Source organism: Anabrus simplex, chromosome 3, assembly GCF_040414725.1.
Source record: "Anabrus simplex isolate iqAnaSimp1 chromosome 3, ASM4041472v1, whole genome shotgun sequence".
In the NCBI taxonomy this organism is placed as follows: Eukaryota; Metazoa; Arthropoda; class Insecta; order Orthoptera; family Tettigoniidae; genus Anabrus; species Anabrus simplex.
In genome coordinates this window covers 475,062,563-475,077,649 of record NC_090267.1, presented here as the reverse complement: position 1 = coordinate 475,077,649, position 15,087 = coordinate 475,062,563, and the positions used below count along the sequence as shown (strand labels likewise).

At 37.3% G+C, this 15,087-nt stretch overlaps 1 protein-coding gene across 1 annotated transcript in view; it reads left to right on the top strand.

The window, feature by feature from the left end:
* The window catches only part of SREBP (Sterol regulatory element binding protein), a 131,916-nt gene extending 119,178 nt beyond the window's left edge, over positions 1 to 12,738 (top strand). Inside the window, exons 14-15 of the mRNA XM_067143594.2 lie at positions 1,504 to 1,729; positions 12,457 to 12,738. Coding sequence (XP_066999695.2) covers positions 1,504 to 1,721 — 218 coding nt within the window. The 3' untranslated portion in view covers positions 1,722 to 1,729; positions 12,457 to 12,738. The remainder of the gene's footprint in view (positions 1 to 1,503; positions 1,730 to 12,456) is intronic.
* The last annotated feature ends 2,349 nt before the right edge of the window (positions 12,739 to 15,087 follow it).

Below are 15,087 nucleotides of genomic sequence, written 5' to 3'. Positions count from 1 at the left end.
AAAAGAAAGCTATCCGTATTGTTAGCGTAGCATTAATATGTCAGATGAGCCTGCTCCCTCATAAAAAATGTAGCTAACACTTTTGGCAAAATATAAGAGAAATACATTCTGAAGAATAAAAATATCACGCGCACACAATCCTCAATATTATAGTAATTGAATGGAAACGTAATATTCCCTAAAGGTTAGCCGATGGCTGATATTTAAACCAGATACTTGTCCGATGGCATGACTGATTGAAACCCGCGTGGTCGATGATGTTGACATACCGTCATCACGCACCTTAAAATCACATAGTAAGAGAGAATACAAATCCAACGTCGTATAACACAAGAAAATGACATGGTAAAGATACTAGAAATCTACTCAAACAACTGTTCAATCAATAATCCCTTCAAAAAGAAAGTTAACTACTTATTACAGCTACATAGAACAGATAATGCCCAGTATAAATGAAATGTCTAATTAACTTGGATGTCTTGTTGACCCTGGTCTCCTTCTAGGCGTGATTCTTGGCATTAGGACACTGCCAGCATTGGTCCTGTCTTTTAGTACTGCATCCTGATGTGGGTGATGTTTCTGGGGCACACAAATTTCTTACTGTAGGTCTTCATTGCCTTGGCCGGTATAGAACCGGTACTGCTTGATGTGCACTGAAACTTTCACAAAAATGTTAGTACAAATTCCCCACTCGTGGTTTCACAATTGACATGTAATGATACGTACTTTCTTCCTAGACACTATTGACGTCTCTTATGACTGCAGATGTCTGTTAAACTGCCAAGAAATGACACTGTTCTCCTCGTGGTGCAAGTAACAGCTGTCCAGGTCTATAAAAGACTTCCCTGCGTAGTGAGCTTCCGAGCAACACACGTAGCCAGCAGATAAGCAAGAGTAAGAATATTCTAGTTCGGTTTGCCACCTATATTCTGAGCTCTGACGTCATACCTCGTGATTCAATTGACGTCCTGAATTCCTCGATGTTGTAATTAACATGTCCCCTAATCTCTTGTTAATTAATTAGTTAATTAATTCCACAATTAATTTAATTTCCAAATATTATTATTTATGCCTTCCTGAAATGTAATATCAAAGCTTTTATGCACACTTGTTGGAGAATGTTTATTAAGACGTTGAATCTTAAGTTGTAATATGATGAAAGATTTTGAATGTAATACTTCTCGTGGATGAAAAGTTCAGCAGTATTAAAATTTTTCCCGTCTTCTCTTGCGGTGATAACATTGTCTTTCACCCCTTAACAGGTTACACAAAAAGAAAAGAATAAAGTTATCCCTTTGGGTTCCACTGCCGACAATCTGCGCGGAGCACCTGGCGTACAGTCTGGTCACATAAAATTCACTGCCAATTACAATAGACCTAAAATGTCACAATATAAAGTATATCATTTTTGCAAGATAGTAACTAGAAGTTCTGCTAGTAAGTTAGATGCCTTATAGCTGTGGTTTTTATTAAAACTTGGTTTTCATCTTTTGTTTTTTACAGACAAATCACAACAAGAGATGGGTGGTGAACGTGAACATGCTGCTGCTTTATATATGGCATGCAGACATTTACCAGCATCATTGTTGTCTTCTCCTGGGGAGCGGGCTGGAATGCTAGCCGAAGCAGCCAAGACACTGGAACGGATAGGAGATCGTAAACGTCTGCAGGAATGCTATCGACTCATGAAGTCATTGGGCAGTAGTTCAGTCACAAATTGAACCTACAGGTAACAGAAATGTTAGATAATGGGGGTGTATTCATAATTTTCTAAGATATTTAGATATGAGAGTTAATATCTTGTATCTATTTCCATTTTTTTTAAATCCTGTGTTTCTGGTTAAAATTCATTATATTGAAAATATAAACAGTTTTTAAATGCTTAGACAACTCTGCAGGTTGTTACTTAAGAAAATTGGCATTAAACAAACAAAATTTGAAATATGCTGACACTATGCTTTTATGTGTCTCTTCAAAGAGAAGCCAGAAAAATATTCATAATTCAGAGTAAAATAGGGTAGTTAAATTCTGAATAGATATAGAATTAATATCACGGAAATAAAACACACATTAAATCTAGTTTTGCCTCTGTAATATTACCTCGTAGAGAGGCCTTAATATAAACTTATCGGAAGCAATGCAGATGTTCAGTGCTGCGTATAGATCACTGAAAGAAGAAATTATTGCAAATTAATGTAGAAAGTTTGGAGTGATTTATGCAAGAAGACATCACAGAAAGTGAAGTGTTGGATGATGCAGAAACAAGAAATATGAAAGCGTTTGTGTGAAAAGTTAGATGTGCCAGTAAGTGTGAATCTTGCAGACTACGTCAACAACCACTGTGACATGTAAGTGCAAAAATGCTGAAGTGCTAATGATAAAGTTGTGGCGGACATTGGGAGATATAGAAATCCATGTGATGATGAGGTGGCAGGCAACAGTAAAGTTGTCTTCAAGATTTCCTTGTCACAAAGTGATGTGCCAGAATCGGTCTTAAATTTATGTGCAGTGATTTGGTGACTATCTTGAATATTCTTCTGTTTCTGGGTATGTTCAGAAGAAAATAAAACTATTTCAAAAAATAAAGTCCAGAACGTCGTGTGCCAGAACAATGTATAATTTACAGAAAACCTCATGCTGTCACTGTATATCATTTCATGTACATATATCCTAATTTTCCTATCATATAATTAATATTAGGCTTTTTAATATGTAAATTCATGCTGAAGTAATGTACATCCTGCAATGGATATAACAACAGGTAGCTTCTTAGGAATTGACGTATTTAATTACAACAGTTTCACTATAACAAATTCATTTCTGCGGTCCCCAAAATTTTATTATGCTGGAAGTTTACCATACTTGTTTGTTTGGGTCATATGAACTGACTCGAGTAGATATTAACTGTTTGATGGACTTGACCCTTGCATTATTGTTGACTATAACAAAATTGTAAATTACAGTATAACCACGATTTTGCATGACCTCGATTTGGAGTAAACCTGCATTAAAATAAGAAAATTCCTGTCTCGAAAATTATTCTATAAGAGCAATGCAATTTTATATTTTATATCAATAATAATTGGTCTGTTATTGGACATTATAAATTTTCCAGCCAACTTATTCTTGGTTGCCATTGTTTTGCCCCAGTGTGCGAAATTGGGCTCATGAGTTGGTAAATAGCACACCTATCAAGACGCATGGTTAGTGCATACTATGGAGGCCACTGCGTAGGATACTTGGAACCACCAGCAGTGCCTATACGCTATGAAAGACTTCCTCATTTTCAAAAATTGATGCCTGCCTGCCTGCCTGGCCATCAGATGATGCAGATATTGATTCCCATAGGGAACCTGAAATATTTGTTCAGAATGAGTAAATTTATAATACCAATATAATTGGTCCATTATTAGACATTATAAATTAAAAATCTGTATCATCTGATGGCCAGGCAGGCATCAATTTTTGAAAATGAGACAGTCTCTCATAGTGTATTGGCACTGCTCGTGGATTCAAGTAGCCTACGTAGTGGCCTCCACAGTATGCACTAGCCATGCGTATTGGTAGGTGTGCTATTTACCAACTGATGAGCCTAACCTAGCACGCTGGCAACCAGGAATGAGGTAGCTGGAAAATTTTAATGTCCAATAACGGACCACTTATATTGGTATTATAAATTTACCCATTTGGGACAAATATTTCAGGTTCTCTAGGGGAATGAACATCTATATAATTTTATATTAATTTAACGTAATTCACAATAGGGAAAAACCCGCATTTAGTGTTAAGGTAATGTTAAAATTCTGAGATATTTATTTCCATTCGTTTTGGTTACGGAGCATCAAGAACTTATGAAAAAGACTTCATAAGCTTGCTAAAGATGATTCAAGGCAGAAGAGGAGTTTAGAGCGCAAACATTTAGGGATAAAGTGAGATGTCTGACTCGGGTACACATCTGACTGTGGCTGTTGTAGTACAATAGAACGGAACCCCTGTTTCAATGACAGTGTTATTATAACCTCTGAAAATTCCTATATTAATCTTTGCAATATCCTTAGGTTACAATGAGAACCCTATTATGGATTCATCCGTTATTACGGGCAAATTAGGGTGTATTCGTTTTTATTCGTTATCAGCATTTATATTAAATACGATCGATCACCTTCCATATCGATTCCTCGCTATGCACGAGCAAGTTGATCTTGAGCTAGCCCTAGCTCTCCTCTCCTCTCCTCAAAGCTCCGACTGGTGTAGACAAACATCGGGATAACATGTTTTCACAATAAGTGCAAAGACAGCAGTTGTTAGCTCCTTAAAAATAAAGGCTGAAGTTAGCGATGCTTAATTTTAATACTGTACTATGTACTGAAATAAAATAAGAATGTGATACTTCTCTTTCTCAAGATTCACCAGTGTGCATAACTAATTTCAGAGGTTAGGTTATGTTCTTTCGCATCTTGTTAACCCCTTAACTGGGAAATAGTTTCATAACTTCAACCAGCCCGTGGGTAATTATTCAGCGCAACGCGCACTTTTGGAATGGGTACAGTAGCATGTGGCAGATGTAAATACAAACAAAAACAAACCCCATGGCACTACAGTCCTTGAAGGGCCTTGGCCTACCAAGCGACCGCTGCTCAGCCTGAAGGCCTGCAGATTACGAGGTGTTGTGTGGTCACCATGACGAATCCTCTCGGCCATTATTCTTGGCTTTCGAAACCGGGGCCGCTATCTCACCGTCAGATAGCTCCTCAATTGTAATCACGTGGGCTGAGTGGACCTCGAACCAGCCCTCGGGTCCAGGTAAAAATCCCTGACTTGGCCGGTAATCGAACCCGGGGCCTCCGGGTAAGAAGCAGGCACGCTACCCCTACACCACGGATAGGCACAGATGTAAATACTCAACAGAAAAATATTTTACTTGATTTATTTAAATTATGAGTGGTATAGTAGAAATTCAATAGCATTATGTTATTACCGTTTTTCTTGTAAAACCGTAAATATATACACAGTGTGTTCATACAAAAGTGAATTTAAAAAGTGTTCCTTTCATTATTAGATGACATTTTTCAAGTTTTCAGATAGGCATCAACAATAGGTTCTACATACTTTCTGGTTCATAGGTCATTCAGAAATTGCGCACAGTGTGGTAAATACGGAAGCAAGGGCAAGCACAAAGTGCCATGTCACATTCCTCACAGTAGTAGACAGTTTCCCGTCGCCTCTCGTTTGACAGGCACACAACACGTTTTCTTGAGTGATTCCTACATCCGGTCGGCAGATTCTTAGATAATCCTACATCTTTCCTAACCAAGCCATTATCACGTCACATGGAACAGTTTACCATCATATACAGACCAATTTACAAAAAGTTATCAGAACATGGACTATGGCGTTCACAGAACAATTGTATCATAGTAACGACGACGACGACAACTCGCAAATTTAGTTATTTCAATGTACATATACACAAATAAATTCTTTACGAAGAATTTGGCGTGGACCGTACGAGGCAACACGAGACAGCTGTCTGACTGCCGCCTAGGCGCGAACTACCCAACTGGCGTGAGACCGGATAAAAATGAATAGGACAGCAATAATCACATCTAATATGAATGGAATTTGTTTTACATTACGATAGTAGATGGCAGAAGTGATTAAGAATAGTCAGACGCCTATAGGAAGGTAACCCTACGTAAGAACACATATAGAAGTACAAGAACGCCTAAAGGTGTCAAACCCAATACTCGTGCGACAGCTGTTGACGCCTTTAGGCGTCAAACCCAGTTAAGGGGTTAAATTTCAGAAAGGCTGTTCCCATGTAGATTTATAGTGAAAATGTTATTATTCTAAAAGGAACTTGAAATATGTTTTCATAATACGTATGTGGTAAACCTAGGTTAGGTGACGCTGTTTGAAGTAAGAAAATGGAAAGGTTTGCCACAAGCCCCTGGAGTGATGCTGTTACTGTTTTAAGAATGATACTGAAAATGCGTGTTCAGAGCTTTAGAATGAGAAAATATGTGCTACCGAGTAAGTCGCCAGTTTTTAAACCTCCGCGAAAGTGTTTAAAGAATCTGATTGCTGTTTCATATCAATTTTAATGTGTTTTTATGGGAGTTTGGTATCTTTCCTGGCTTTTATGGAAAATCATGTGTAACGTTATAAGAACAACTGTAAACCCAAAGCGGTTTTGCGTTCACAGACAAAAATCTGTCAAAAGGAAGGATTAACCATGGGCTCACCTTTTATCAGGAATAATAGCGAACATATTCCTGAAATACACTGAAAACAATTTAACCAACTAAGAGACCTAGAGGGAGACTAAAATTTTAAGAGTTGTGCAACTACACTGACTTGCAAAATTAATGGATCGATTTTTCTGAACCATTTTCTTGAATTGTCTCACCCAAATATTTAAATTTCTTTACCTTTTCTATTTGACCAATATCTATTACTAAAAACTTTGGGGCACTTTTTATATTCATCAAAAATTTTGTTTTCTTGGCAGAGATTCTCAAGCCTGTCATGTTGGCTGTCTTTTCAAGGAGATTGACTTGCACTGCTGCATCTGTAAGGCTTTCTGAAAGTATGGCAAAGTCATCTGCAAATGCTAGGCAATTTATTGAAACATCTTTGTTCTTCTTCCCCAGCATAAGTGGCAATATTTTGGATTCTTTCAGTTCTTCATTCCAAATTCTTACAATTTTCTCCATGACACAATTGAAAAGGAGTGGAGATAGACCATCGCCCTGCCTGACACCTGTATTTATTTTGAAAGGTAGAGATATTTCACCCATAAATTTTACTTTCGAGATAGTGTCTGTTAGTGTTTCACGAATTAGGTTTGCCAATTTAGTTTTAACTCCAAATTCCCGGATTATTTTATCTAGGGTTTCCCTATCAACAGAGTCAAAAGCTTTTTTAAAGTCAATAAACGTAACAACTATGTCTTTCAAGTTTATTAATCTGTGTCGAATTATAGATTTCAGGTTGAAAATCTGTTCAGAGCAAGATCTTCCCTCTCTAAATCCACCATGATATTCACCCAATCGACTCTCCAGTGTCGATTTTACTCTGTTTAGTAGTATTGTTGAAAATATCTTGTAAGCAACTGGCAAGAGAGATATATCTCTGTAGTTGTTGACATCTTGCTTGTTACCCTTCTTGTGTAATGGGTGTATTAGAGCCACTTTCCAATTCTCTGGGATCTTTCCTGTTTCCCAAATTTCTTCAAATTATTTGTAGATCTTCTATAATTTTTGGTTCAGCCCATTTTAAAAGTTCAGCTGTTATGGAGTCTTCCCCACTAGCTTTGTTATTTTTAAGATTTTTTAAATACTTCCTTAATTTTTTCCGCTGTTGGAGGTGAATCGGCTTCTAGATTTTCGTGAATTTCTGAAAATTCTAATTTATGATTTGGCTCAGGGCAGTTCAGCAGGTGTTCGAAGTGTTTTGCCAGAATCTCACAATTCTCAGCATTGTTAAGGCCAATATTACCATTTGCATCTCTGAAGCAAATACTCCGGGATCGATAACCTTTCAGGTTATTCTTAAAGGTCTGATAGAAATTTCGGGAGTTATTTCTTACAAAATTATTCTCCCTACTAGCTGCAATTTTTCAAAAGATCTTTTAACCTGCCTTATTATTCTTGTTGTTTCTTTTCTTTGTTGTTTAAATAGCTCATAGTGTTCCTTCTTTCCGGAACATTTTCTCAACCTTCTTTGATTCCATGAGGTAGAAGCTTTAGCTTAATTTTAGAGAGGTAGTGATCGGAGTCAAACTCCCCACTTCTTATTACTTTAACATTCATAATTTCCTTAATACTTTTTTGAGAAATAGCTACAAGGTCCAATTGAAACTCACCTAACGTCGGGTTTGGGGCCACCCATGTTTCAGCCTTTCTTGGAAGTTTCTTACAGAAGGTCGACATTAATTTTAGGTGAAAGGATTTACAGAGATTAATTAGTCTCATGCCATTTTTGTTTGTTCTTTTGTGTGCCGGATATGCCCCTGCTGTTTTGCTGAAAACTTTTTCTTTGCCTATCTGTGCTATAAAATCACCTAGTAGAATAATAACATTTAATTTTGGAAATTTTGACATTTCATCATCTAGAAGACTCCAGAATTCTTCAGTTTTACTCGGGTTCTTGCTACTATTATTATTATTATTATTATTATTATTATTATTATTATTATTATTATCTCCATATGTGGTATGTGTAATTTGTTTGTACAGTCTCTGGGAAAACACTGTTATATTGAACTTGGAGACTTTGCATGAGTCATGCGTATATCCAAGTGTTTAATAAGATGGACTTCTTGTTGTAGTTGGGGAGTTCTATGAATTATGTGAATAGCCCAGAATCACATGAGCTTCTTGATGTTGTAGTCGGAAATCTCCGATGATTCATGTGAAACACCCTGGAGTTTGTTGATCTTGTGACACTGGAAGAAGTTCAGGGCGTGGTCTTGACATGAGGATCTACTCATGATTGGTTGGTCAGGATCAATCTCCACATCTTTTTGAGAGGAAGGGGAATGCTGATGGCTATTTAGCATGTGATCGAACGGCGGGAAGGGACCACACACTGTACGGGTATGAAGTAGTGCAGACACACGGTACAGGAGTGAAACTGGATATACAGTACTGGAGTGACTCTGCTGCTCTATACTGGAATGGACTTCAAACGTTCATGGAACATAGTCTTTTTATGTTCGTGGAAAGTGGCTGACCGACAAACTGTGGAATGCTTAGGCATTTAGTATTATATCACTTTGTGGCAGCCTGGTATTACATGTTACTGAAAGCTGTGAGGTGCTATATCTCAGACTTTCCATAATTTATGTTCAGGAATGACAAGCGTGTGTTGCTCAAGTGAATATATCTTTATAACGAGTGTTAGACTCGGTGAATACAGTATTATGAGGTACAGTATCTGTGTGATGATATGTGCCGATTGTGAGAATCGGCAAGTCGTGTTGATACAGAGACAGTGAAGGGTTCTTATCTACATATATGTACATTGTTGAACGGTCTAATCACAAATGGTGGCTTCATTCTCGCTTTCGTTTTCCCACTGTTCTCATTATTGTTGTTGTAAATATGGAGTCTTCCAGCAATCTTTTGTGTGTGTATTCTATGTATATTTTGGTGTTGATGAGGTGTTCATGCACGGACTTTATTGAGAATATAGGTAGTTATTTTAGAATCAGTGTTATTGATGAACCTAGGTGCAGTTCCTACCTATTCAGTCATTTTCAGAAGGTTAGGTAAGGCCTGAAGCAGATGTACCAGTACGCAGCTTTTATGTACACGCCCTGGGAGATAAAGAATTATCATGCTCTATCTAAATTCGAGGGATCCATTCTGGTGAACTCTGGCGCCCATACTACGGACATTTTGGTTAATTATTTTTTAAAATTCATTTTATTTCAATCATTTTATTAAGTGTTTGATTAATTTTATTTATTCAGTCATTTATTTTATTATTAACAGTAAAGTTACAAATGGCACCGAAGCGTGGGGCAATGATTATAGTTAATTATTATTTATTGGTAATTATATAAACAGTTACAAATGAAGCTGCATGTATGAGATAATGCTTCATCATCTAGCAAACGCATTTCCTTATGTATGTGCCTTCAGCAATTATTCAGTTGTGTTCAGCGAATAGGATAGGTCTGTTATCTGATTATAGTGCAAAGGAGCAAATTTGTTAGGTTGTACTCAAGCATTTATTTATTTGATTAAATTTATTTATTTTCAAAAAACAATCTGAGCCAAAGCTAGTTATGGTGCAATACAGGTGTCTTGCTTAGGTAGCAGGGGCAGTTTAACACAAGAGTGATCTTCAGCACAAACCATACAAAGTTGTAACTACAGTACAGTGTGTAGGGTAGATAATCTCCTTGTGTTATTGCTGTCACTGTGTAAATAATGTATGTTAATACAGGCAAAGATCTCTGGAAAAGATGTGCTTTCTGCTGAAAGGTCAATTCAAGGTAAACCCCCATTTAAGGTTAAAAAAAAAAATCAGGTCCTTGTGAAAACATTAAAACGGGGTTCTACTGTGTTTTATTACTTAAGAAGCAATATTAATATGCCAGTGACTTCGGACTTTATTACTTGTTAACCTTTTAACTGCCGAGGGTTTTTTTTTTTCTTAGGATGAAGCACTTTTACAGATACATTTTTACTGATACTATTAATGGAATGCATAACATCCCCTTAGCCCAATACGGGGTCGGGGATGAAGTGAGATGATATTCGACAGCATATTTTTGCGGCCAGATGTCCTTCCTGATGCAAACCTCAGTTAAGAAGATAATAAATATGAAATGGATGATGGCGAATGAAACTGGGTAAGGAAGTGGAAGGAATCGGCATTTTCTTAGGAGTGCAAGAGGGGAAACCACAAAAATAAAACAAACAAACAAAGAACAAAAAACTCAGAACAGCTGACGGTGGGTTTCGAACCCACTTGTCTGCTGAAATCAGAGCTTGTCTCCACAACGGTGGCATGTTAACATGCACGGCTACTCCGCTTGGTGATACAATTACTGAAATATAAAATTGTTGCTCCCAAAACTAATTTTATCGAAATCATTAACATTTGGGGAGGGGGAAGAATTTATCTGAGGAGGGGGTGACAATTCCGCATGAGATTCATCATTACTACTTTGTCTCGCAGTTTCTTGTAGTTCAGTATCGCCTCCTATATATTCTCCATCTTCATTATCAAAATATAGCTCTCCAGAATCACTATTTATGAGGAAACATTCAATTTCTTCGTCAACAAGAGTGAATGTATACTTCAAGACTCCATAATGGCTACACGTTAGCGGGAAAGAACTTGCACTCCAACGAAGCTGAAATAACATGAGATCGCTTTCAAAACACGCAAAATCGAGTGGTACATCTGCCGTACAGAACTTCTTTGAGCAATTCCACGGAATCTCAAAGCATAACACTACATCCCGTTCATTTGTGAGATCAGTAAAGTACACACTGCACCAAAATAATAATAATAATAATAATAATAATAATAATAATAATAATAATCGTATGGCCTCAGCTACCGTGTGCAGACATTTCTATTTGACGCCATCTGGCTGTCTGCTCATCAATTTCGACGTTCCGTTTTACTCTAGGCCCACTAGATGGCAGACAGAGTAAACCGGATCTCTCTTGGGCATCTATGGCTGAGATTTAATTAATTTTGTCGGGTAAATACCAAATGTATCACCAGAGATCTTTTATATGATGACATCGTACGACATGGAGTGTCGAGTGGACTTTTTTCCGCCCTTCAAAAATCCGACTACCTCTGCCGGGTTTGAACCCGCTATCTTGGGATCCGGAGGCCGACGCTCTACCACGGATCCACAGAGGCAGATACACACTGCACCAAAACGTATATATACGGGTTTGGCAGTGAATGGGTTAAACAGCATGGACTGCCACTGGTATTTTTTTGTAATGTGCTAGATGGATGTACTATGGTGCTACATAGCATTTTTGTTTAGTTTGAGGAAGAAAAGAGAGCTGCTTATGAAACTGCAATGTTACGTGTAAGTGGACTAAAGTTGAATATTGCAGTGAAGGGGAAAAAAAAATTACATTTGACTATAGCTTAAGGGTTAAAACATCCCATTCTTCTGTCTCGTCACAGAAAGTAGGTGACCATCAAGGAGTATTATTTTTTCCATTTCAGAGTAGCCATATTGTGGATGTCAAACCACTGTAGGAAGTACAGTGTCCAGGAACATCTTCACCTATGTCCAAGTTTCCCTTCTGTCTTGCCTACCATGACCAGTGTATATTGGGCTGTATTTGTCATTTCAGAAGATTGTCCGAAATATGCATCACACGATTTCTAGGAATGACAGAGTACCTCCTTGTTGGTGACATGAAATATTTCTTTGATTTTTTAAGAGAACGGATCGGACTCATTTTATATTCCATTCCTTATAATACACAACTCAGTTTTGACATGGTGAATCAAGCAAATTGTCATATTTGAGCTGTTATTTTTAAAATAAAATGAATTATAGACAGCTTCATATAGGTTTCATATTGTCCATATTGATGATTTCTTAATTCAATATATAATTCAAAGGAGGGGATATTCCAACTGATCAGTACAATAATGTAAAACACAAATGTTATAGTTTACATATCAAAACACTAGTACTAGCTTCGACCCTTTGATTGGGTCGCCTTCAACTAGATAGGTAATTCTTAGACTAAAATAGCACTCTTCAATATATTGAAATTGTTTTAATGTATGAAATATAAGATTGGTATGTTATATCTTTGTATTGATCAGGTAGAACATCCCCTCCTTTGAATTATATATTGAATTATAGCTGGTTCACTTCACCTTATGCTATCTATACATGTAAAATAATTGGGAAAGTCTTTTATATATTCTGCTTTTTTCTTTTTTCAGCTTTATTTCAGTACTGTGATGAAGGACTTCAAGCAAGCTCCTGTATATTCCTTTGAGAATAATTTATTGCCAGTGACATTGTAAATTAATTTATAAATATATTAGTGTGTTGATTTAAAATGAAAGTTGCTAGAGATTTTACTCTATTTCGTTAATATACAGACATAGGAGCAAATTCATTTTGAATACCAAATGTAAGATAGTAAGTTTTGATGTACAGTTGTGATTGATTTGTATATATATTTTATATTTGTAAATATATTTTGTATATTAATTGTTTTATATGAGTTATTCCTTCTTCATTTCCTGCAGTTCACTTTCAGTTGTGAACATTACATACAGGTAGGTCTTCGACGATTGAGAGTACTACTTACTATAGGCCAACTTAACCTTTTAAGTGCTGAGTTACCAGTTGACTGTTTGGTACCTCATTGCTGAGTTTTTTTCATTCATATGTAAAATTTTTTGTAGAAGCCTCAATGTTTAACTTATCAGTGGGGTGATTAGCTTAAAATGTTTATGGGCTAAATGTTGGTTCTTTATAAATCAAAATGCATATGTAAAATACTACACTTATGTTCAATATTCTTTTGAGAGAAAACAAAATTACACCTTTTGTATCCGCATGTACAACATCTTTATATAAAATAAAGAATCCAAAATAAAATCATTTCCTAAAATCTGTAGGCAACTAATACATGTAATTCCTTACAAATACATATAGCGGTATTGATATCTTAAAATGCTTTCTAAACATGGAATGTGGCAAGAGCTCAGTTTTCCACCAGTTGTTTGTGATACCGGTTTGTTTCATCAGCAGCCAGCTGCACCAACTCCATTGGCCCAAAAGTTTTTAAAAGGTCAGTGATTTTAGGGTTGTCATTAAACACTACTTGGCTCCCAGACTCTGTCACAGTTACGTAAAAGTCTGGTGGAGAAAAGTCATCCGTCCGCCACAAAAATGGTGATAAAATAGCTTTTGAACTCACCGTGTTTCACAAGAAAATGGGTAAATAGAATATAATGAAAATTGGTATGTAAAGTCGGGGAATTAGGAACTACGATCTACACTATAAGATATTTTATAAGATGCCCTAATATCACAGAGTTGGAAAAAAACTAAATGTGAAGGCGTACAATACAGAAAGCTCATAAAAATGATAAATAATAACATTACATTGACCATTGTGTATTGTGATGTACTTTGTGTCTCCTGCTGCTGCTCATCTCCAATAGATGGGATTACTACTGCATAACAAGTATAACAGCCTACCTGAAAATTGGTGGGAATTAGCTGGGGAGTTAGATCTCTCTTCTTTAGCCTGCCATTCCTCTGGTTCATACGTTTTCTGATACTACTGGTATGTAACACACTGATTTATCATAGCATTCCAGCAGTTCACTCCCTACCCTGAGGTACTGATTGAAATGAACAGTGTGCACGTTTAACAGAATAATGGCAGAGGAGTGTTCACGGCTCTCTGTGGCCTGGTTATTCCAGCACTGGAACTTAGGACTGTTACACCGGCACCGTAGTACTGTTCGTTACAAGTGAGAAAATGTGCGGTTTTTCATTTGATCGAGTATTATTATATGATAACATTGCTTTTAATCGTTACATTGTAATGACTAGAGCCCGGAATTCCATGCATTATCAAATCTCAAAATATGCATGAATTCATGCACTATCATATGGCAAAACTTGCACAGTAAACTGGAAAATACGCACTATCAAAATTCGGCTCCTTTTGAACCATTGTATAACTACTGTAATTTCTCCAAATTGTCTTGATTTAAGCTCATCCGTTTATCTGGCAGCATATTCTGAAACACAGAAAATGATATTTCTGCATCACAAGAAGTGACAGGTGCGTACTTTAGGACATTTGGGACCGCCCTACATCACTACGATCATCAAGAGAGTTGGCTACGCGGTTCAAAGCGTGTAGCTGTTAGCTTGCATTTTGAGGACAGTAGGTTCTAATCTGTCGACAGCCCTGATGGATGGTTTTCCGTAGTTTCCCAATTTCACATCAGGCTGGAGCTGCTGTACTTTAATAACTAAGGCCATGGCCACTACCTTACGAAATGCCATTGAAGCTATGAGATGTGTCTGAATCCGTGCGACATTTGGGAAATAAAAAGAATCGGCATTACCGGAATCTTTGTCCAAAAACGGGAATTTAATTATACAGATAAATATGAGATTTGCCATCATTAGACTAACACAAGGCCATGAACCTGCTACGCAGGCGTAGCAGGGGGAGAGATGATACTCCCAGGTGGCGTGTCCCAGGTGGCAGATAGGGGGGTCCTAACCGGCTTGCCGGCGGACTTGAAAATAAAATACCTCTCGCGGACCAAACACACAACCTCCTGTGGGTGGGGGACGCAGACGAATACACCCACGATATCCCCTGCCTGTCGTACGAGGCAACTAAAAGGGGCAACCAAGGGATGATTGTCTTGCAACCATGAAACTACTTGTGATTAGTACCACCACGCGGAGAACATCATGGGTCGCTTTTACTTGCGCGTTGCACCACTATATTATGTACCAAATAGGTTTGTGATTAGTAGCAAACAGGAGCACCGTGCTGTCGGCTTTTGCAGTACCTGTGATTAGTACCA